This window comes from Alexandromys fortis, unplaced genomic scaffold (genome assembly GCF_014885135.2).
Source record: "Alexandromys fortis isolate MF-2015 unplaced genomic scaffold, M_Fortis_MF-2015_v1.1 scaffold_2_1_26212458, whole genome shotgun sequence".
Lineage (NCBI taxonomy): Eukaryota > Metazoa > Chordata > Mammalia > Rodentia > Cricetidae > Alexandromys > Alexandromys fortis.
The window spans coordinates 25721400-25745067 of record NW_026067930.1 but is presented as its reverse complement, the minus strand read 5'-3'; the positions used below and the strand labels follow the sequence as shown (position 1 = coordinate 25745067).

The 23668-nt window shown below is 36.3% G+C and overlaps 1 protein-coding gene and 1 long non-coding RNA gene across 4 annotated transcripts in view; one reads left to right on the top strand and one right to left on the bottom strand.

Moving 5' to 3' along the window:
• The window catches only part of LOC126503354 (uncharacterized), a 781756-nt gene that overhangs the window by 245315 nt on the left and 512773 nt on the right, over positions 1-23668 (bottom strand). The gene's annotated exons all lie outside the window — the stretch shown is intronic.
• Positions 404-19297, top strand: Manea (mannosidase endo-alpha). 2 transcript variants are annotated; one of them, XM_050144956.1, is made up of 6 exons: positions 421-534; positions 1992-2168; positions 3796-4377; positions 8013-8122; positions 17826-17902; positions 18633-19297. In XM_050144956.1, the coding sequence occupies exons 3-6, from the start codon at positions 3834-3836 to the stop codon at positions 19288-19290; spliced, it is 1389 nt and encodes a 462-aa protein (XP_050000913.1). In that variant the 5' UTR covers positions 421-534; positions 1992-2168; positions 3796-3833; the 3' UTR covers positions 19291-19297. The 2 variants fall into 2 exon arrangements, with proteins under 2 accessions (XP_050000912.1, XP_050000913.1); XM_050144955.1 differs by lacking the exon at positions 1992-2168 and having other exon boundaries at positions 404-534.

Genomic DNA, 23668 nt, shown 5'->3' with positions numbered 1-23668 from the left:
GGACACGTGCGATTCCTAGTAGACCTGTAATTTCCACCTATCTTTGTCTGTCTACTTCTGGTTTGCTCATTTATAAACTAAAACACATTTTTAGCTTTAAAATTTTGGAAACATCTAATGAAATATAAATAACAAGCAACATGACGAGACTTGACCAGTGTCACTGCTTAGTCTTTTTTTTTTTTAATTTTTATTTATTTATTTATTAAAGATTTCTGTCTCTTCCCCACCGCCGCCTCTTAAAGGCTAAATAATGTCAGAGATCTTAATGGGAATCTAGCCTTCCATCACGCCTCCAGGACAGGCTGGGAGGCTCTAAGCCCCGCCCCTCGGAGCCCCGCCCCTCGGAGCCCCGCCCCTCGGAGCCCCGCCCCTCGGAGCCCCGCCCCCGAGCCGCGCCCCGCGCTGCCCTCTGGGAGTCGGGACGAGGCGGAGGCGGTGGCGGTGGCCGCTGCAGTCTTCCCTGGCAGAACTCAGGACTCCTTCCCTCGGTCCGGTCGGCGGGTCCCCGCTGGTGGCAGGCCCCAACCCCAGGTGAGTAGCTGCGGGACACCTAAGCCACGGCCCACACCGACTCCACAGCTAGCGCCTGCGCGTTTGCCCGCCAGCCAATCGTAGGCCTCCTACCCGCTGCGCCCTTTGACCCTTCGTCCCGGGCGCCTTGGAATCTAATCCCGCTCGGCCCGGATGCCGGCTTCCCGCTAGGTCAATGCCGGCAGGGCCTTGGAGCCCGGCCTGGGCGGGCTGCCCGGCACCCCACAAGCTGCAAGTTTGCCCCGAGGCGGTTCCCCAGCCCTCCTCCTAGAGCCCCAAACTTTCGAGTGCGTCTGGAGGGCCCGGGCGGTCGCGGCGCCCGTGTCCCAGCCTAGGCTGGAGCCCCAAAGGCGGCCTGGACAAGTCTGCCCTCCAAGGTCTTTGTTCCCCTTTAACACGCTTGGCTCGGTACTGTAGACTTCCCCTCGCTGGAGGAGGGTGCCCGGTTTCTTTTCCATTTGCGGAGGAACAAGTTGAGGGTACAAGCGGTTAAAACTTTGGTTTTCTTGTGTCAAGGACTTACGGATAATAGAGGGGAAGATGGAGAAGTCCTAAAACTCGTGTGGATCTGTTTGTACGAGCTTAGAAAGACAAATAAGAAATGAGACAGGACGCTACTCTGTAGGTGGCATTTTTGAAGAAAAATGCAAATTTAATGTAAGTTTTGAATCGCTTTATGCAGTACTTTCTTGCACTCTAAGAGCGGTTTGTAAGCCAGGAAAACCTCAATTTTACGGCTTGTAGTCTGAAAGCTGAGTGAGACTCTTACTCCATAGTAACTAGTATGTGATCACGAGCTGCCTTCTCATTAAGTGTGGACCGCAGTTCAGAAAGGAAGCCATTGATTATTTCGTCTGTCAGCTTCCGAGGCACAAAAATCATTGTAGTAAAGTCTTCTATACTTGAGGCCACCTAGGCCAGAGGCAGGAGCCCACGTTGCAGGAGCCCATGTTTTGCCCTTGCTAGGTGCTTAGTGGCAGGTTACTTGGCTGTTTGCCAGTTGGCTCAAAAGCTTGGAAAACCTCATTTGCTTAGTTCCATCGCCGGTAACATGAAGTTCTGCTTCATAGATGGTTGTGAGGATCAGAAGGGAAGCCTGACTGGACTTATGAAGGAAGTTTGCAGTAAATCTGACCCTGGGCAAGACTCCAAAAGTTTCAGATGCGTTGTGTGCTTCATAGTACTAGTTTGGTCTGTCTCTAGGCACTTCTAGCATAAAATTAGAAGAACGTAATATGAACACAGAAGAATAAGCAGGAGGAATCTTTATAAGTTGATTATTTTAAAAGGGAAACTGGCATTTCTGAGTTACTAATATGAGCAGACACTTTTAAAGTAATCGTTTAGATCTCTTAGCGGTTTAAGTATAGAATACTTTTTTATTGGAAATCACTAGACTTGCACATTATCATTTTAAAATATTAAAAGCACCAAACATAAAAATAACATGGTTTCAGGAGAACCAGTTGTGGAACTCTGGGACATGTAAACTTCCCTTTGATGAGGACAAGTTGTCACTGGCCAGTACCTTGAGCTTCCTGCTTTTGAGAACCTCTACACCTGCAGTTGACTTGTAGAGGCTTTTTTGTTTTTCTCACAAGGAACTTCTGAAACCTTTCTTTAGTTAAAACCAGGTGAGTAGTTCCTTTGCCTGTCTCTTGCGAGAGCAGTGTTTTGGAAGTGTTCAAGCACTGTTAGTGTTTGTTTCAGAATCCAGGGGCTTTGTGTTGGCACAGATATTAAGACAGTACTTTGTTTAGATGGACTTTAAAACTATTGGCTTTTCATGAATTTTCTTGTATAGTATTGCTTATTATAAACTATTATTATGTTATAGACATACTGCCCAAACACATGACAGTGTCAGAAACAGGAGGGCCAAAAAGTAAGCTTAATAGTGATCAGTGATGATAATATTTGATGGGATCTACTAGAGTACAAATAACCTCCATTTCTATGGTACAGAAAACTTGAACACATATAGTTTACACAGTGTACAGTGTTAGAAATGCCAGCATTAAAGGAAAACACTGCTGCCTCAGTAGAGCTTTCTACTCAGGAGTCTTTAGGAGAAGAATCGGGAAGAGGAGGCAGGGTTCTGCTTTGTCTTGCACCTTGAATATTATTTTAGAGATAATAAAGACCACACTTTATTGTTTGTATTCTGCAGGGTTAAGGGTCAAACCTAGAACCCAAGGAATTGTTCATTGCAAGGCATATGTTCTAACGCCTGAACGACATGCTCACTTCCATATGCTGGGTTGGTTTTTATTATTAATTATTATTATTTTCATTTATGTTGAAACAGAGCCTACTTGATAAGAAGATTGGGATACCCTTCGTGGTTGATTGCTAAAGATAGAATTGGTTTTGTGATGATATAATAGTCATTTGAAATGAATAAAATCTGTAATACAAAAAATAAAGGTACAGCTTAAGGAATTATATTTATAGGCAAGAAGTATGGGGGCAGAGATACAAAGGCAGTGTCCATAAATGCAAATTTTGGTTATGCATTGATGGATCTATCTAATAAAGGAACGAGAAATTACACACACAAATCTTTAATGTTCTTTTTATGTTTCTTTCCTCATTTACTTCAAATCTTAAGTAATAATCAGTAATTAAACACTTGTTTTTTTTTTTTGCCAACATTACCTTGCATTGTCCATAAAAGAAATTATATCAAAAAACAAAATGATAAAACTTGATAAAGAGTCTCAGTGAGTTATCTAAGGTCCCATCATTAATATATTTTTCAAATTCCAAACTTCATTGTGTTTCTGTTACATACCTTGACTAGTGTATTTCACCAGCCTAAGTCAACAATTTTAAGACCCTGTTTAAAACTCTCATTGTTTTTATGTTTTTACTGAAAAGGCTCGGAGATACGGACAATTGTTTCCCATTAACTACCATTTTAAAATTTAGTCCTTATATATGAATTATTGGCTTTGTATATTCTGTATACACAAAATTTATTCACATGATAAAAATATATTTTATTTTATTAAACAGATTCCTGAGTTCACCTGACTAAATGTTACTGGTGTATATATAGGGCTATTTCTAAATCAGTATCTCTTGTGTATGTGTGAGTGTTTGTGGGCATGCGTGTGTGCATGCATGTCTTTTTAACAGTATTTGGTGGTTTATTATATTTTATTTTTTAATGTAGTCAATGGATTTTAGTTTCCATTTTATGTACTGTAGAAAACATTAATATTATTTACTAATCATCTTTTTAAAAATGAATTGCAGCAAACCATTCACAGTTTTGGAACTTAAAGAATGTCATCATGGCAAAATTTCGAAGAAAGACTTGCATCATTTTGTCACTTTTTATTCTATTTATTTTCTCTCTGATGATGGGCTTAAAGATGCTGAGGCCAAATACAGCATCCTTTGGAACTCCTTTTGGGCTTGACCTTCTTCCAGAACTTCATCTACCAAACGCCCCCTTGGGAAACAAAGCTGACTTCCAAAAGAGTGATAGAATCAACATGGAAAGAAATACGAAGAACCCAAAAGCTGCTGACATTCCTGTGAGGCCACCCAAAGCCTCTGAGGCAACCCTGGAAGAACTGCCTCCTCTGAATTATTTTTTACACGTATTTTATTACAGTTGGTATGGAAATCCACAATTTGATGGCAAATACATACACTGGAATCATCCTGTCCTGGAGCATTGGGACCCTAGAATAGCTAAGAACTATCCACAAGGGAGACATACTCCACCAGATGACATTGGCTCCAACTTTTATCCTGAGTTAGGAAGTTACAGCTCTCGGGACCCTTCTGTCATAGAAACTCACATGAGACAAATGAGCTCAGCCTTGATTGGTTGGTAATTAGTTTATTTTATTTACATATATAAATAATGTGGGTGGGCAAATAAATTACTTATCAGTTTTTATACTTTTATTAATTACGATCTTAATTCATATCCCTGAATTAAGCTGTACTTTTTTATTGGGGGAGGGGAGAAGCTGAAGGAAAAGGGTCATGAGTTGAGTGCAGTGGGGCCTTTCTCTCTGCCTAGCTAACATTGGGATCACTGTTGCCCTCTTTACTGCTGATCCTGACCCCATTCAGGCAACTGTATCTGATTTCTGTCACTATGAAGTTATGATTGTTTCCTTTCTAATTGTCGATTGCGTTGGGTGGCTTACTCAGTCTAGGGGTTTGTAACCCACCCTGCATTCAGTTACTCCAGGGTCACGGAGGGGTGCTATCTGGAAGATAAATGGGCTAGGAAAGAAGGAGGAGGCCATGCTAAGTTTGTCACAGCCTCCATTTATTAGGGACGGGTTACAGTTTATATAGGGTAAGGAATGGGGGGGGGCACAGGGGCCTGGACTCTTGTCCCGTGGTCCAGGTCAGGCCAGGAGGTTAAGTTCGGTCAGGTCGCCTAGAAGTCAGGAGTTGACACGCCTAGTTCCCTGGATAGCTGGAAGGTGAGGCGGTTCCACTAACAGATAGCTCTCCATTAACAGCTTAATTGGGTGTGGGGCAGGTTTTGTCAGTAGAAAGATTCTTAACATAATTATGGGTGTGGGGTTCTCTGCAGACTCCCCAGGGCAATGGTTCCTGTAATGATTTTTAGGAGGAAAAACGGCTCCTGACATCTAATGACAGCAAAATGTATTTAGCTCCCCTGTTTGCTTGTTATGATTTGCATTGCACAGAATTTTGTGATTCACCTGTTGTTAAAGATAGCAGTTTTAGTCATTGTTACTAGTAATAATATCTCATTTTATGATTGAGGGTGTTTGCTCCTGTAGTTATGTGTTGGACATTTCAACTATTCTTCCTTTCTGTAGCATACAGTGTGGCTTTATTTCTTTGACTACTCCTTTTCAATTTCTGTGTCAGTTTCATTTTTATTTAATGTAATGAGGTTTTAAATGTTCCATTTTGCATTTCCACTTGTCCTGTTTATGGTCTTTTCTTCATCTTTTATATGCCTTATCTGACACTAATGTGAGTTTTTCAATCTTGCAGTCTCTTTTGGCCTAGTACATGTAGTCATTCTTATGTATTTTTAATATCTCTATAGCATTGCAGTGTAAACATTTAACTTAACTGGTGAAAAGTGATCAGTTATTCTTATGTCACCCATACCCCTCATCTTTTTCTTTTCTTTGTATGATTTCAGAGTACATACCTTTAGTCATAAACTCTTAGCCATGACAGTATATTATCTGGAGTCTGAGAAATGTAGAGTCTCTAGAGCCAGCATCTGAGGGTTCTACATAGCCAGATCTGTTGTCTTTGGAGTTCCATTAATAAAACTTGATGCTTTTTTCCCTTAGATTTCTTTATTGTGTTTGCTTGTATTTTATTCATTATTCTCTGAAACATACTTTTGAGCTCAAGAAGAAGATAGCTTCCTGAGTGACTGCTTTGTCTTTGCTGTTAAGAATGCTGATGCTGACTCACTTAAGTATCTGCAGAAAGTGCAGCAGAGACTTGTGAGCACTGGAAGGCAGGCTGCAGGCTGCTGCTTCCTAGAGCTGCTTCACTCCTACAGGAGACTGACTTCCGGGATCACCATCATTACTAGCCTAGTCACTAGGCTAGGCCAGTACCTTTTTATTATTGAGTAGGTCTTTGTTGTCATGGCATTTCTTCTTGCCCAGGCTTGATGGTTCTATGCTATTAAATCAATAGCTGTTAGAAATTATTAGAAATAGAATCATGGTTTGAATGTGGAAGAATTCATTTTTTATAATTTTTGTGTGCATTGTGGCTTTTTGATGTGGGTTGCTTCCCTTATGTGTGTTTATTTTCATTGCTTTTTCTGAGAAAGAAGTTTGTTTCCTGGGCTGTATGTTGATCAGTTTTCTTCCAACTTTGGTTCTCACCAGCATCATTATCTAGGTGCAACTCCCCTCTCCAATAGCCATAACATCCCTGGATCCCTATCCACTATTAGTTCTTTGTTCTGTTCAATGTTTTGCTTTTTAGCTGTCCATGGATAGCAGACAAAGATAGCCTTTTCCTCCATTAGCTTTAATGAAAGGGCCCCTTTGTTCCTCCAGCTAGAATTCTTCTCTAACGTATTAGAACTATGAGAAAATTCAGTGTTAAAATCTAGGTCTCCTGAAGCTTCTTACTCTTTACTGTTTAAGAATTTCATCCATGCATTTAATAAGTATTAATCAAATCTAGTCCCCATTCTCTCCCCTCCAATTCTTCCCCTAGCCCCCAGCCACCATCACTTTTCATTTTCAAACTTAGGTGCTCTTTTTATAAACCTACTGAGTCCAGTTAGCGCAGCTTATATGTGCATGATAAGGCCATTTCCTGAAACATGGGTCACCTCTTAGTGACCACATCCCTGCAGAAAATGGATTTTTGCTCCACTAACAACCTTCAGATTGTCAGTAGTTCCTCAGCCAATGGTGACACTGGACTAGCCCTGCCCCTCTCCATGGTAGAATTTTGGCTGCTTTGATTTCTTAATTCTACAAGCTTTCCTTTATATAAGATAATTCCTTTTGTAGAAAAAAAAATTGATTAGTTGAGATACCCATGCTGTCTGTCTCTACTGTCCTGCATTTCTCTATTTATATTTGGAGGTTTGAAGTGTTTGTCTTAAATATGTTAACTGTAGTCAATGATTTCTCTGAAGGCTGGTGTTTCTAATACCTAAAGTGTAATTTCTTAGTACAGAAATAAGTGAGTACTATGGGGAACAACTCCAATCAGTTTGCTTGTATTAAATCCTTAGTTAAATTATATTTATGTGTTTAAAAATAAAAACCCTAGCATATGGGTGCTTATAGAAGTTTTATTCATAGTTGCCAAAATTTAAAAGCAACTAGCATATCCTTTAATACGAACATTAAACATCCACACGATGGATAGCAGCAGTAGAAAACTGTGACTGAGTCACGAGACATCATGAAAGACCTACAATATAAGTCGCCAAGCAAATGGGTCCATACTTTATGATTTCAGCTCTATGACATTCTGGCAAAGGCAGAATTATAGAGGGTGAAACATCAGTTACTGCTGGGTGTAAACAGGGAGGAGGGCTACATAGGTGGGGACCTAATGTTTATAGTAATTCAGTCTGTCTGGTACCATAATGGTTAGCTTATGAACTTACAGTTTTGTTAGACTCCACAGGACTGCTTGACATTAGTAAAAACTGTGGTCGTTAGTTAACAATAATATGATGGTACTAGCCATCAAAAATAGTAAATACTGCAAATAGTATGTGAATGTGAATAACTGGAGGAGAGGGTTGTGGTCTGTAGGAGACAGTTTAGAAGGACTATGTGCTTTCTTGCTGAGAGACTTATTCTAAAATGTGTAGTATGTTAATTTGAAAATATATCGGTTGCTTAAAATAGTTCATAAATATTGGGTAAAGTAACCAAATTGCTGTAATACCCTTTGAATGTACTTGGAACTCATATGGCGATCACTCTCGTTGCTTTTCATTCTCCGTTATGCTTTACTATTAGGAGTCCTGGCCCTTTCTTGGTACCCACCTGATTCGAGTGATGACAATGGAGAAGCTACTGATCACTTGGTACCAATGATTATGGATAAAGCTCATAAATATAATCTGAAGGTATTTAATTTGTTTTCAAACTATTTTTATCATTGTTACCTCTTGCTAGCAATATGTTAATTACTCATTTTAATTAAAATTTTATACATGTAGAAATGTTTTAAAATATTACTTCATAGAAGTTTGTTTTATTCAGCAGAAGTATTCTAAAAAATGTTTGTTTTAATAATTGAAATTGTAATTTTTATCCAATTATACGATACCCCTTGCTGTTTTTTTTTTCTAACCATGTGTTATATTCATCTATTACATTTTGTATCTTCTTTTAAACAGGGACTCATTATGTAGCTCTGAGTGTCTTGGAGTTTGTTATGTAGACCAGATTGATGTTGAACTCACAGTAATCCTCCTATCTCTGCCTCTCAGGTGCTATGATTAAACACATGCACCCATTTATCTGTGTTTATTAGGAAGAGAAAGGTTTTACAGATTCCTTTGTAAACAGACTATTAGAAATTAGTGAAGTTTATGTCTGAATATGCTCTAAAAGTCAAAAGTGACTATGTTTAACTATATAACTTTACATCTTTTAAAAGTGGTTAGAAAATAAATTCCTGTCCAAATATTTTTTATTTTTGAAATTTTCAATTATTTGAGAAATTTGTACAGGTGCTTTTTGTTCATAGTCACAATATCTCCTGTCAGATCCACCCCCTCTTACCTGCCCTCTCTTTCTCTTTTTCTCTCTGTTTTTCTCTCTCTCCTCTCTCTCTCTCTCTCTCTCTCTCTCTCTCTCTCTCTCTCTCTCTCTCTCTCTCTCTCTCTCATCAAGTCCAGTTTGTGCTGTCCATATATTCTTGGATGTTTGGCCTTCCACTGGAGTTTGGGTCACTATGTACTGCAGAAACAAGTCTCTCTGTGGGTAGAGCGATGAACTATCTATGGGTATAACGTAAATCACTAGGAGTTTAGCTTAATACCATGTCTATTTAGCAGAATAATAGTAGTAAGTTCTCCTCTAGGACCTATAATCTATTTAGCCTTAGGTTCTTGGCTACATAAACGTTCTAGGTAGAAGTTTAATCTTAAATTAAATGTGGGCCTTGAAAGGTAGTTGTTCCTTTCATGACATTTATGCTACTGTTTCACCAGTGGTTATGTGTCTTCAGGCTGGTTATTGTATCTCACAGGGTCTATAGTGGGGTGAGATTCTTGTGTCAGCCAGTATTGTGCATAGCAACTCTCAGCACTATTAAAGCTCTCTCGTAAGGACAAACATTCCAGATTAGTACCAACATGATTTCTCTATATTCTACAACTGAGGTTTGTGGTGTCTTCATCAGTAAAATGGTATAGTCAAGTTTTGGGGTGGAGAATAAGGAAGAGTGGAAGAATATAGTCAATAGTTCAACATTTTTAAAAATTAATTCTCAGTTGTTTATGTCTCTCTGTCTTGCTTTGTTTTATTTGTCAATATAGACTTCTTTGTGTAACCTTGGCTGTCCTAAACCTTACTCACTCCATAGACAGGACTGACTGTGAACTCATAAAGATCTCCCTGCCTCTGCTTCCGGAGTGCTGGGATTAAAGGCTTGTTACACCACTGCCCAGCTCTAGTTTCTCTTCAAATAGTATAAATCTTTTGTATCTTTTATATCTCTCTTTTATCTTATTTCTATAACTAAGAGTTAAAGTTTTCTATTGACTTCAGCATGGAAAAAAAGGATTGACACCCTTTTATGGTGATGCTTTGAATCTTTTCTATTTAGTGTGTTGTTGAGTATAAATATGCCATATTATGTCAAAGTGGGTACCTTTTCTTCTTAGGGTTTAAGGGATTCTTTTTCTTATTTACCTGTGTCATGAAAAAATGTTGTGCTTTTTCTATATTTATTTATTTCTATCCTTGAACCTAGTTATGTAATTTCTTACCTTTGTTGATTTGCATGGTTTGAACCATCCTTCCCTTCTTGGAATGAAGTCAACTTCATCATGAGAGTGATCTTTTGAGTATGTTGTAGAATTTGGTTTATCATATTTTATTGAGAATATTTGCATTCATATTCAACAGAAAATTGACTTTTATATTTTTTCTCTTGTGTCTTTATTTGGCTTGAATGTCCATGTAATACTGGATTCATAAAATGGGCTTTGTCACATTTTTTTCCCTTTCTATCTTATAGAATAATTTGAGAAAGATTAGGGCTAGATCTGTAAAGTCCGATAGTTTTCAGCCATGAATACATCTGGGGTTGGGCATTTCAAGAAAGATTAATTGGAAAATTTTTAGGTATTCCTTCAAACTTATTATGTATGTAGCTATGTTAATGATCTTCTTGTTTTAATTTTAGGAGGACATATGTTCCTAGAAATGTATCCATTACTTCAGAATTACACAAAATATTGGAACATATGTTTGGAAGTATGCCCTAAAGTCTTCTGTATGTCATTTCCATACTCCTTCTTTGATCTATATATTGGTTAATATTAAGTGACATATTCTTTCCTAGTCTTTTCTGTTTGAATTGTGAAATGTCTGCATCTCTTCCTAGATTTAGGAAATTTGACATTTTTGTTTTATGGAGCACAACTTTTAGTATTTTTCACTTTTGTCTATGTCCTTGATTTGTAAATTGATCTTTTAATTATATCCTATGTGTCTCACTTAATTATGTCCTATGTGTCTCAATTATATCTTATGTATCTCACTTGCTTTGCTTATAATTTCTTCTTGTTTTATCTTTATTGATGCATAAATGTTCTTGTTTATGTTCTCTTCAAGCCTTGGTCTTCTGTGTTTTCTTTGATCTGTTCATTGGTAAGGGTTTCCACTAATTTGTTTTTTTTGTTTTGTTTTGTTATTTCTTGTGTTTTATTTTTATGTTAAAAATCTACATAATAGTTGGACAAATATTTTCTAAAATGAACCAAATATAAAATATTTTAGGCTTTTTGGGTTATACGATATCTTTAAAGGATATTTTTTAAATTTTTTATATTTTTTGTATGAAAAATTTTTTTCATACAAAATATTCTGACCATGCTTTTTCCTCTCCACTCCTCCCATATTCTACTCACCTTCCCAACTTCATGTCCTTTCTCTTTTTAAAAATAAACACAAAAGAAAAACTAATAAACAAAACCAAGAAACTTGCATACATACATAAACACACAAACAGAAACCATAATATGCACACAGATGACCAATAAGACAAATATTGCCCACATAGAACAGCATGAGATGTAAAGTCTATAAAAGCTTTGAGTTTGTTTTGTATTAGCCATCTACTGCACGGCAAGGGGCCAACTGGGTCAATATACCCAGTGAGATATACTTTTTTCCTTTGCAGATAACTTCATGGAAAGGTATAGGAACTCACATAACTCACATCCACTTACACCACTCAGCACTGGGACCCAGTCTACTTAAACCTGTGCAGGAACAGTGAGTGATTTCCCTATTTCTGTGAATTCATATGTACACCCTAGTATGTCTAGAAATGTTTCCTTGGAGTCATTCATCCTTTCTGGTTCTTACAGTCTTTCATCTTTTTTTATGATCTCTGAGAGGAGGTGTTTGATAAATATCCCATTTAGTACTGAGTGTTCTAAATTTTTTACTCTTTGTACATTATCAAGTTATGGGTTTCTGTATATTTCCATCTACTACCAAAGGAAACTTCTTTGATGATGTCTGAGACACTGATCTGTGGATGTAGCAAAATCTTGTTAGAAATCATTTTGTTACTATACTACTATACTCCATAGAGCACAGCATTAGTCTGTGGTTTTTCTCTAGACCTATGGCCTATCCAGTCTCATGCTCTGGGCTACCGAGCAGGGCCATGCATGGCTACCAACTCTTGGAGTGGACCTCAAATGAGATGAGATGGTTACTTCTACAATGCTTATGTCACTATTACATTAGTGTATCTTGCAGGTGGTCACCATTGTAGATCATAGATTTGTATCTGGGTTAGTTTTTAGCTTTCTTCTCTGGTAGTGTGTAGAGTACCTTCTAGTCCATGAACACTCAGTGTGAAGGAGCCACAAGGTCAACATTTCCAGGTTCAACAGTTTAACTCTGAATTTTTCAGTTAGCTTTTCCCAGATTTTCATTTGATTCTTTAAGTATTTATTAATACGTATTAAATTTGTTTCATATCATTCATTGATTGCCTTTTTATCTAGGTGCTAATATTCTTTTTTATTTAATTTTTTTTTATTTTATATACTAGCCTCAGTTCCCCCTCTCTCCTTTCCTCCCACCTCCCTGCTTTTCCCTATCCTATCCCCATCCACAACTTAGAGGAGGTAAGGCCTTCCTTAAGGTGTCAACAAAGTCCTGTATATCAAGTTGAGTCAGGACCAAGCCCCTGCCACCTTGTATTAAAGCTAAGCAAGGTATCCTACCATAGGGAATTCATGTCCTTTTAGAATTTGCTCAATCTTCTTTTGTATCATCCTCTTGAATTCTTTGTCTGGTATTTCATTCTGGATACCTTTTTTGGAAAACTTATTACTGTGGAATTGGTAATTTTGGAAGGAGTCCTATTTTCTTTACTTTCGTGATCATTATTTCTTTGTTAATATTTGCATGTCTAAGATTAGGTCATTGTGGATTTTTATTATATGTCCTTTTTTTCTTGTGTTGAAATTAGAAATTCTTTTGGCAGTTTTCTCATGGGACTAGTTTGTGTAACACGGATAATATAAACCCAGAGACAAATATTGGGGTTTAACCTGAAGATCAGAAAACCAGAGCAGCCAGCCATTGGCTCTTACATTACCTCAGACCGAAAATGGGTGATCCTGCCTCCATGAATCCTCAGATTGAGACTGAGACTGAAACCTGTCTCCTCCTGTTTTATATCCCTCTCTAGGGCTGGGATTAAAAGTGTGCACCACCACCACCCTGCCTCAATGACTAACTAGTATGGGATTAAAGGTGTGTGCAATCACTGCCTGGCTTGTATGGCTGAGTAGTGTAGCTGCTTTGCATCGATCTTTAGACAAGCTTTGTTTATTAAAGCACAAATAATATACCACTATTCACTTGAGGCAGGGTTAATATGTCTTCACCTTCTATCCATGTATTAGACTTATACATGGATAAGTCTATACTTAGACACTTCCTCAGGGGGGCATCAAGTATAATATCCAGCTCAACTCCAATAGAGTATTTGAGGAGAACGCCACTGATGGGAAGACCTACTATGAAAACTCAGTAATAGTTAAAAACAGCTATCTCCCTTAAATCTAAGGATTACTAAGAAATAAAGAAAGAAGATAATATTTGCTGGTAAATCACCTACTAACTGTAGGTATGGAAAGAGAGTAAATTGAGTGTCATATAAAATAGTAAATAGAAGAGAAGAATTGGGAAAGTGTTAGGGAAATTAGACCCTAAAGATTGTTGACGTTAGAAAATTGCATTTAGGAGTGTGTAGAGGAGGGGCTGGGAAAAAGAACAAGATGACATGAAGTAGAAATAAGGGAGAAAGTATGTGGGCTGAAAGTTAGACAGAATACTTGAGAGGATACAATGGAAATAGTGTTAAATGTAATAGAGCAATATAAGAAATAAAAACAAATACTTATGCGAGAATGAAGATTTAAAAATAATTAAAATTAAATAAAAATACCAGTTTAAATTTCTTCCATGATTAGAACATCAGGAAAAGCTCTCTTCTGCCTGAGAAGTCTTATTAAATTATCGTTGCTGCTGAGAGAGGTGTTTACCTTTCTGTGCAGTTCAGATCTGACTATGCAGAGTCTCAATAGCGATTCATAAGTTTACCTGTGGGGTTGAATTTCTGCCTGGTTTCAGAAGCAAAATTCACCCTTCCTTAGATGATTTTGACCCTTGACATGGGTGGGGTGTTGTTGCCTAGGCCAGTTTCCTTTTTCCCAGTGTAATTGGTGATCTCACTAACCTTGCCTAGATTTCAGTGTCGCCTGTACCACCCTGTTCCTGTGTCACTTTGCAGCTAACAGTTTTCTTCCTGTTGAGGCTCAGCCTGCCTGTGTCAATGGTCTTAATATGACTTTGTTTATTCCACAGAGTTTTAGATCAGATGAACTCCCATGAGGGGTTCTGAGGTTCTCTGGGTCTCCTCTCTTGGGGTTGGAGTTTGGAGACATGGGTATGTACTGTTTTCTATGCTTCCTAGCAATATATTTAATTGCTTGTACCTTCTCCCTCTTGCTCCACATACTATGTGACATCTTAGGGCAGAGGCAGAGATTTCCCACCACCTGTGTTATGCAGTCTGTTAGTCTGACTTTAAAAAAAAATTCTTTCTGTCTTTGCTTCTGGAAATTTATCTTTTCTCTTTTCTTTTATGGATCTAAATTAGGGGGAGGAAGGATTTTCTTTTGTAGTTTGTATTACAGTGTGGCTTTTTTTTTTTAAAAAAAAATACATAAAGCTAACTTAAATATTTCCGTAGCCCTAAAGAAAGTCTTGATCGTATCTCTCAAATGAACTGACAGGAGCTACCATATGACATGCTCCACAGTGCCATTCAGTGAATGCTCATCGGCATTTGGAATCTGCAGTAGTCACATCTTCAAGTCTGGAACTGCCACTGAGGTTGATTAAGTCATTGGTTTATTTTTTTCTCAAAAAAAAATCCAAGGCCCCTGATCTGTCCAATCTGTGCCCCAGTGCTATTGTGGACGGTAATGAAAGTGGACATTTTGTTTCCTGAGGTTTTTAAAGATTAAGTAGTTAGAATGTCATTATACATGAAAATAGACTGCTTTTAATTCTACTGAAAGCTCTTATGTGGAAGAGGAAATTAATGAAGACCTTGGCCGATCATTGTCTCTCTAACATTAGCAACATACTTGTTCTCTCTGTTCTTTAGATTTAATATTTAATGACCAGAAGATACAAAATTTGATAAAATGCTGTTCTCCATTTTTTTCTTGCAAATATTCATGTTTCCCCAAAGCTGAATACAGATTGTTTGCCCTCAGTAGCTCTTCAAATTACCAGATTTATTTTGAAAATTGTTTAATAATTATACTATATTAATGTGACATTAACTTCTACAAATACATTTCTGTTTATTTATTTTTGGTTGGGTTGATTTTACAGTTCTCTCTGTTTGGAATTTAAAAAGTGTTTAGTTTCACTTTTGTTATTACTTGTTTAGAAATAGAGGTTCTAGGTAATGGCTTTGCCTTACAGTTAAGCTTTTGTTATAGTCTATTAGTTTGATTACATAATAGCTTTAGTCACTAAATACTTTGTATCTGCAGTTTTGATTATTTTAAACTAAAAGTCATGTTCTTAATTATAATTGAAGAAACACAGTTAATAAAACATGTTTGAGGAATTAGTGACTTCTTTTGCATAAGTTTGCACATGTTGACAGTTTTCTCAAATATAAATCAGTAAAATCTAAATCTAAATGGTGACTAGTTTTTTCAAAGGTAATTTTTTGTGTATGCTTGTATTATTCTTTGGAGCAGACCCTTGAAGCCTTGTAACTGTAATTCCAGAGGGCACTGAAGCCATAGTTATAAGGATCACAGCTGGATGCTTTCAGCTTACTATGTCATATCTATGTAACATCCTGAGAAAACAACCATTGAAACAGCCATTATAGATGTTGAGGAGCTGATTGGTAGACACTGCCACTGTTGAGCACAGGCCTGTTCCTTTGTCCTTCTTAGAAAGTGTGAATATTTCCTGTCCAGTAGATGATAGGTTTTCTGCCTGGCCTGCTTGGGCTAATGAATTGTCAGAAAATATGATGCATGCCACATGCTTCATGGTTGTACTTCTGTTTGTTTTAGTATGAGAAGAAACTCCACTCTTCCCTAGAATCCAAATGACTAAAACTGTGGAACTTATTTAAACTTGATCCACAGTCTAGAACAAATCCATCACAGTAATAAATAAAGTTTATGTGCATCAAATAAAATTGAAAGTTAAAAATTGTGTTTGTTATACAACATCATCACATCAGATCCCAAGGAAACCAAAGACCTAACAACATAAAATTAGTTGGAGTAATCAGTTCTTTCCCCGAGGAGTATAAGGGAAAAAAACCACCCCAGTTGTTGAATACTTTGTATTTCAATAAATTTAACATTTTATTATGAAGTAACAAGTTCTTTAACCTTTGCGTAAATCATTTATCTAATAATAATGGCTTTTAATCAGTTATGTTTCTCAAATGAGAAGTATATATTCACAGTGAGAACTTGGCAAATCTTACCTAAATGGTATGTAAGTAGACCACCTAGAGTTTAATTTGACTATTGTTTAGTATATATTGAAATCATTAATTCATGCTTGCAGATACTCATGCAGTGTCTACTCTGCAGCAGATTCTGTTCTACGTATGAGCAGTATTAGGAAAGGGAGCTAGATATGTTTGTACACACCTGTAATGCTAGGTGGAAGGTAGAGGATGGGGGCTACAATGCCAACCATATCAAAACTGAAAAGAAAGAAACAGATTTTGTCTGCTATATAGCAAATTTGCAGTCTACTAAAGAACAAAACCAAAATACAAGTTAAGTTATGGAAAGAGAAAATTACTACATATTTGACATTACCAGCTATATAGGAGGAATGCCTCACCTGTGTATGATATAAAGGGTGGTACGCAGTGAAGTCAAGGGGTTGGGGGAATTAAGGAAGAAGTGGTTTGGCTACAGGGTTCAGAGAGTTTGGGTAAAGCCAATATTAGAAGTGTGAAATGGAATTCTTACATGATTCACATTCTCTAAAAATCATGCACACAAATTTAATTTTATGTATCTAATTCTGTCATTTAAAATTCATTTTACTGTTAGTGTAATATTTTTCTGAAAAGAAGAGTTAGAAATAGTGAAAAAATCCATTATTAATTAAAAAATATAAAATTAATTAGTTGAGAAGTTCTAAATATATAACTTTGAATTTGCAATATATATATATATATTGCAAATGTATATATACATACATACATACACTTGATGGAAGAAGCTGATCATTTATGGCCTGCAGCTTTGAAAGCAGATTGTAAGGATGTTTTGACCTGAGTTTGTTATTGCCAAAACCTTACATCATTGTGCTCTTATAAGTAGAGAATGATTGATTTGCTAAATGACCTGACTTTAAAAATACTTCTGTGAAAATTTACTAATGAAAATGCATTGTGCTTTAATTGGATAATTAACAAAAGAATTAAGCTTGCAGTACTGTAAAAGTCTTGTCAAACAGGCAATCCCACTTAAAATATTAGATTAAAACAATAATTTTATTAGATTACCAATAAAATAGACTTGATATGGATAACTCAGTGAATTTAAGAATACGTTTTATGATTATCTTTTTAAAGTTACATTATTCCTTATACTGTTTATCTTACTAGTTAGAGATAGTGTACAAAGCCAACCTGTTTATTAGGCATAACTTGTTCAACTTGATTATGTACAACTGATATGTGTAGGTAGCTACCACACATTGTATCCAACAAACTGGGGCCTATTGGCAACTTACTAGACACATGCCAACTTCTTTATTTCAAAATCGAGTTAGCGGCCACCTTATACAATAACAGAGGCTGGCATATGAGATGCTTCACTTAGGTTAGCCGTGAAAACTCTCATTCAGTATTATCTACCAAGATTTATTTAGTAATCACTCAACTCACTAAATTTTCACTTTAATGTTGTTGAATTGACAGCTTATTAACAATGCAAAATATACTTTCATAGATAATGCTTTCTTTAATTGATTTTTTTTCCCTGTTTTTAGGTTACCTTTCATATAGAGCCGTATAGCAATCGAGATGATCAAAACATGCATAAAAATGTCAAGTATATTATAGACAAGTGAGTTTCTTCAATGTTCATAGTTACGCTCTATGATCTGGTAATGGGAATTGGCTTATGATCTGTCATTTCTGGTAATTTTACCACAAGTAAACTGACGAACATTCTCAAGTTCTTACAGCTTACTTTTTGCATGGATAAAAGTTGCTACTTTAGCTATTTTTCTATACCTTAAAAGCTATGTATGATTTCCTTTTGTGCTCATTTTACATTTCTTTTTTTAAAATCTTATGAATATACATTTTGTCTTTTAAAGGAAGGTTCAGATGAAATGTGAGCTAATTTTATAGCAGTGTTTGCATATCTGTCTTCATTTGTATCAAGAATAACTAAAAAAGAATTTTATGATTATTTTCATTCTTATAAAGTATTTTACTGTTAAGATTCTCTGAGGTGTTTCATTTTACAAAGAATCCTCTCAGCAACAAATGGACATCTGTCATTGGTAAGATAAATAGGTTTTTCCATTTGTGTAGTTCATAATAGACTTTTATAGCTTTAATCACCATTTGTTAACTTTGGCATGAGATATAATTAACCTCCTGTTTGAAGTATACCAGTGTCTCATAATGTATGAAATTAAAAGTATGATTGCATTAGCATTATTTTGCTTCCATAACTGACTCACTGAAGATTGGGAACAATGTGCTCAAGCTTCTCAAATCATTGTCAGTTCAGTGTATAATTTTATTGTGACATATTCTCACTTTTCAATGTTTCTTTATTGTAGATACGGAAACCATCCAGCCTTTTATAGGTACAAGACAAGTACGGGGCAATCTCTGCCTATGTTTTATGTCTATGATTCCTATATAACAAAACCTAAAATGTGGGCCAATCTGTTAACACCTTCAGGATCTCAGAGTGTCCGCGGTACTCCTTATGATGGATTGTTTATTGCACTTCTCGTAGAAGAAAAGCATAAATATGATATTCTTCAAAGTGGTTTTGATGGAATTTATACATATTTTGCCACTAATGGCTTCACGTATGGCTCATCACATCAGAACTGGGCTAAGCTGAAATCATTTTGTGATGAGAACAACTTGATGTTTATCCCCAGTGTAGGCCCAGGATACATTGATACAAACATTCGTCCATGGAACTCTCAGAACACGAGGAACCGCATCAATGGGAAGTATTATGAAGTCGGTCTAAGCACTGCACTCCAGACGCACCCCAGTTTAATCTCCATCACCTCTTTCAATGAGTGGCATGAAGGAACTCAGATTGAAAATGCTGTCCCCAAGAGAACCACTAACACAGTATACCTGGATTACCGGCCTCATAAACCAAGTTATTATCTAGAACTAACCCGAAAATGGTCAGAAAAATACAGTAAGGAAAGAATGACATACGCATTAGATCAACAGCTGCCTGCTTCGTAGTGTATTTTATAGTTTATTTATCAAATTGCCTAACTTCAGTAAACATCCTATGTTTTGATTATGAAGAGAAAACTGTCAAACTCAATGTGCATTTGGCTACTGTTCCCTCTACCAGTTACTTCATTTTTATTTTTAAAAGAAGATATTACTTGTTCTGCAATGGACAGAACCATCCAAAGAAAGCATCTCATGAGAGATGGCATGCGGTAGCATTCTTTATGGCATATTTTTCTGAAGTTTGAATGGGATGGCCATTTAGGTTTCTGTTTCACAGTAGAGAAAATGCTTGTATTTCTAAACTAGCTAGCATGCAGGTAAGCTGTACTTGTATTCTGAGTCCAACGACTGGAGCATGTACATGTTAGGTACATGTGACCACAGAAATACAGAACAAAAGGACAGTAGATGGATATGCATCATTTCTGAACTCTGCTGGCTCTCAGTTTTGTTCATATTCAGTTTCTGGCTGGCTTCCCCTAGTGATCAAATGTACTTGTTAAGTTTCTTGTGAGCAAAAACTTGTTTAAATTACAGGCTATTTTATTTTATTATATTTTCTAATCTGATTGTTAGCCATGTTTTTTTAAATTGTTTTTATTGAGCTATATATTTTTCTTCACTCCACTTTCTTCCTCCCCTCTCCTACCCTCTCTCATGATCCCCATGCTTCCAATTTACTCAGGAGATATTTTCTTTTTCTACTTTCCATGTAGACTAGATCCATGTATGTCTCTCTCTTAGGGTCCTCTTTGTTAGGTTCTCTGGAGTTGTGAATTGTAGGCTGATTTTTCTTTGCTTTATGTCTAAAGCCACTCATGAGTTATATTTATATTTCTGGGTCTGGGTTACCTCACTCAATGTTATGATTTCTAGATCCACCCATTTGCCTGCAAATTTCAAGATGTCATTATTACTTTTCTGCTGTGTAGTACTCCAGTGTGGAAATGCACACATTTTCTTATCCATTCTTCAGTCGCGCGGGGCAAGACAGGCTTTGTGCAGAGCATTCATGGTGTCATCACTTGAAGACTCGGGGCCTGCAGTGCCGAGTGCTTTTGCATGTTTAATGCCCGTTTGCTCTGCTGAATAGAAGACTAGAAGCATTAGGATGTAGCTTAGTAAATGGTAGCAACTACTTCTATGTTATAAAAAAAAAATTGTTTCTCAGTCATCATAAGGTTTCTGGAATTCAGATACTCTATTTTTAGGGCATCTTGTCAATCTTTCTAGGTCTCATTTTGTTATTCATATGTTAAAATTAAATGTTCACCAGAGACTACTGAATTGACTATGAAAGTATAATGTTAATGTTAGAATTTTATTCATTTTACTTTAATTTTACTAAAGACAATACAGAAAATTTACTTATAACGGCAAAATTAGAGATAGATAAAAATGATTTTTAAGGTAGCACCATATTTTTGAGGTATATGCTTATATGAAAAAGTCTTTTACAGTGTCTATTAAGTTAAAAAGAAAATATCAGTGATCCATAGCTGTCATGTGGTTAAAAATTGATAACTTTTTTTTTTTTTTTTGGTTTTTTGAGACAGGGTTTCTCTGTGGTTTTGGAGCCTGTCCTGGAACTAGCTCTTGTAGACCAGTTCTTGTAGAACTCACAGAGATCTGCCTGCCTCTGCCTCCCAAGTGCTGGGATTAAAGGCGTGCGCCACCATCGCCCGGCTAAAAATTGATAACTTTTATGCTAAAAAGAAATTATTGTAAAAATGAAAAAGTTTTTTTAAAAATCTACTGAATTCAATATTTATAGTTATAATAGAAAAATCAGCTAGTCTAGCTAATTTTACACAAATGTTATTTATTAACTCTACTGAGAGAATCAGTTGAGTCATGTTAACAAATAACACATGCCAAGCTCCAAAGCATAAAGACATTCTGAAACAGACTAGTTCTGGAATTGGCCATAAAACACAGCAGAGAGGAAACATCTTTTAGGGTAAGGGAGACTGATGAGTGAGTGCAAGCATGAGGGTCTAGATGTGAACACCCAGAACTCACATAGAGATGAGCTCCCTAGCATCCATGTTCTACTGCACCGCTCCTGCAGAGCTGATCAGTGTAGACAGGAAAGAGCCTGCGAGTGTGTGAGCCAGCTAGCCTGCTGTACACAGCAGCAAACAAGATCCTGACTCAAAAACGGTGGAAGGCAAGGATCAACATCCAGGGTGGTTCTCTGACATGGACACCCACCCCATGTCACATTTACTCTCACAGTTACTTAGGAATCTTTGCAGACACACAGAGAGAAGTTTAACTTATTTTTCAAGCAATGCTTTTGGAATAAAATCTTTTTGAAGAGAAATACTAACCTTCTAAAATTTAAATTTTCCAATGATCATAGAATTATTAGGCCACAGAAAGTTATGAGAATAATAATCTGGTATTTTCCAGGATAAATTCTAAGAGTAATAATATAATATTTAATATTACCAAGCATCTTCATTGGAATAAGCAGAAATATAGCCTGTCGATTTTTAATTGCTCCTCTGTTAAAAATGAATTATCAGTGCATAGTATTTCATAGTATATATTGCTTTCTTCATTCCTTATGGTGCATTTTATATTTGAGTCTCCCATGATGAAAAATGAATTTTATGAAACAGTTCTGTGATTAAGGGAAAGTCTATGAAAATTAGGACACACAACTGTCAGTTCAACTGTAGCTTCTGGCAGCTCACTCTAACACCAGAGTTACCCCCTTCTGGTTTCCACAACCAAATATTCAACTAACTTGGAGCAGAAATACTCTGTGGGGTGGGGGATCTATTTGTATATAATGAGTATGTTCAGGGTGTTGTTTCTATCCTGGAAGCTGTACAGTATAACCACAATTTACATTTTTCTAGCTGTTATAAGTAAGCTGAGATGATTTCAAGTGTACCTGAGGATCATTCTACTATGTTCAAATATACTGTTTGACTTTTTCAAAGGACCAGAGAATTTTCAGCCATTTTTATCTTGGGGTCCTGGAGCCAGTTCCACACTAGTACCAAGGGATATTAGCCATTGTTGCTAATGATTGTTAGAGAAACACCTTCAGAGCACCCCACCCCCACCCCTTAGGTTCCTTATGCTAATGATTGTTAGAGAAACACCTTCAGAGCACCCCCCTCCCCCTTAGGTTCCTTATGCCTACCTCTGCTGTCTGACTGGAAACACAGCTGGGATTGCAATGATCACAAGTAAATTTAATCCAACGATCCTGTTTCTATTTTTAAAAATCTGAATGTTTGTATTCAGTAAACTTAAAAAAGGTATAATATGTGCAATGCTTGGATTATAATCAATTATTTTGTAAGGTATTTATTTTGTGGGATTAACCCATCTAATTGTTTAGATTGTAGAGAATAACCAGGTCTTTTTCTGCTTTTAAGAAATAATTATAAAAGGCTCCCCATAGTATTGTTTATCTGAATTGTGTATTAACTTGTTTATTTTCTTTTATTTATGTGTGTAATTTGGAAAATGATTTATTTTGTAATATGTTAATTTTGTTTAATAAAAACATAAACAAAAATTATGTTCTTAATTGAAAATCTGTTTATTGTTAACTTGTGATAACTTTTATTTAATTTCTTATTAGTATAGGAAAGACAGTATTTAGTCAGTATGAGATGGAGCACTTACAAGTTAAGTATATTTAACTTTTTGTATTCACATAAATGCCAATTTTTGTTTAATTCTGGAGATGTTACTTTTTAAGTCTTAAATTTTTAAAAAATTTATTACAAAATATAAAAAATAATTTTATTAAGAATTTTGAAATTCTTTTGTAATTTTTGCTTTGATACAGTTATACATTACCTCCAATGAAAACTAATCTAAGATAGTGAAGTAACAAGCCTCAATTGAATGACCACACCCATAATTATGGGTTTTGTAAACTGGTGACAGTTACTTAGTTTAATAATGGTGACTTCCCAAGCTTATTGAGCTGCAGCAACAGACCTTTAAAACTGTCGAAATATCATAGCTGTAGTAAACCAGCTTGCTTTCTTAATTTCTCTTTCAGATATTTTATTATTGCCATGTAGAAACAGTGCTGGTTTGTATGTTATTATCATGGCCCACAGCTGTGCTAGATTTATGTACTCAAGCACTTCTGGGTAGAATTAGGAGGAAAGGAGTCGCCTCTGTACATAAGATCATTTCATGTGCCCACAATGGCAGTTTAATTTCCAATTTGTTTATTTTTTTTGTTTCTCTTGACTCATGTGCTAGGTAGGACTACCTTACTATGTTTAATAAATAAAGATGTTGTGAAATTTTGATTAAGAGTCAAGCGCTTGAGAATCATTATGTGGAAAAGCAACATTTTACTTAAATACAGCCAAAATATATTTATATAAATAGTTAC

Excerpts from the sequence above, each read along its gene's own strand:
- Manea (XM_050144955.1), top strand. The coding sequence starts at position 3,834 with ATGGCAAAATTTCGAAGAAAGACTTGCATCATTTTGTCACTTTTTATT. Across the intron at positions 4,378-8,012 it reads AATGAGCTCAGCCTTGATTG|GAGTCCTGGCCCTTTCTTGG; the intron begins GTTGGTAATTAG and ends CTTTACTATTAG. Across the intron at positions 17,903-18,632 it reads GTCAAGTATATTATAGACAA|ATACGGAAACCATCCAGCCT; the intron begins GTGAGTTTCTTC and ends TCTTTATTGTAG.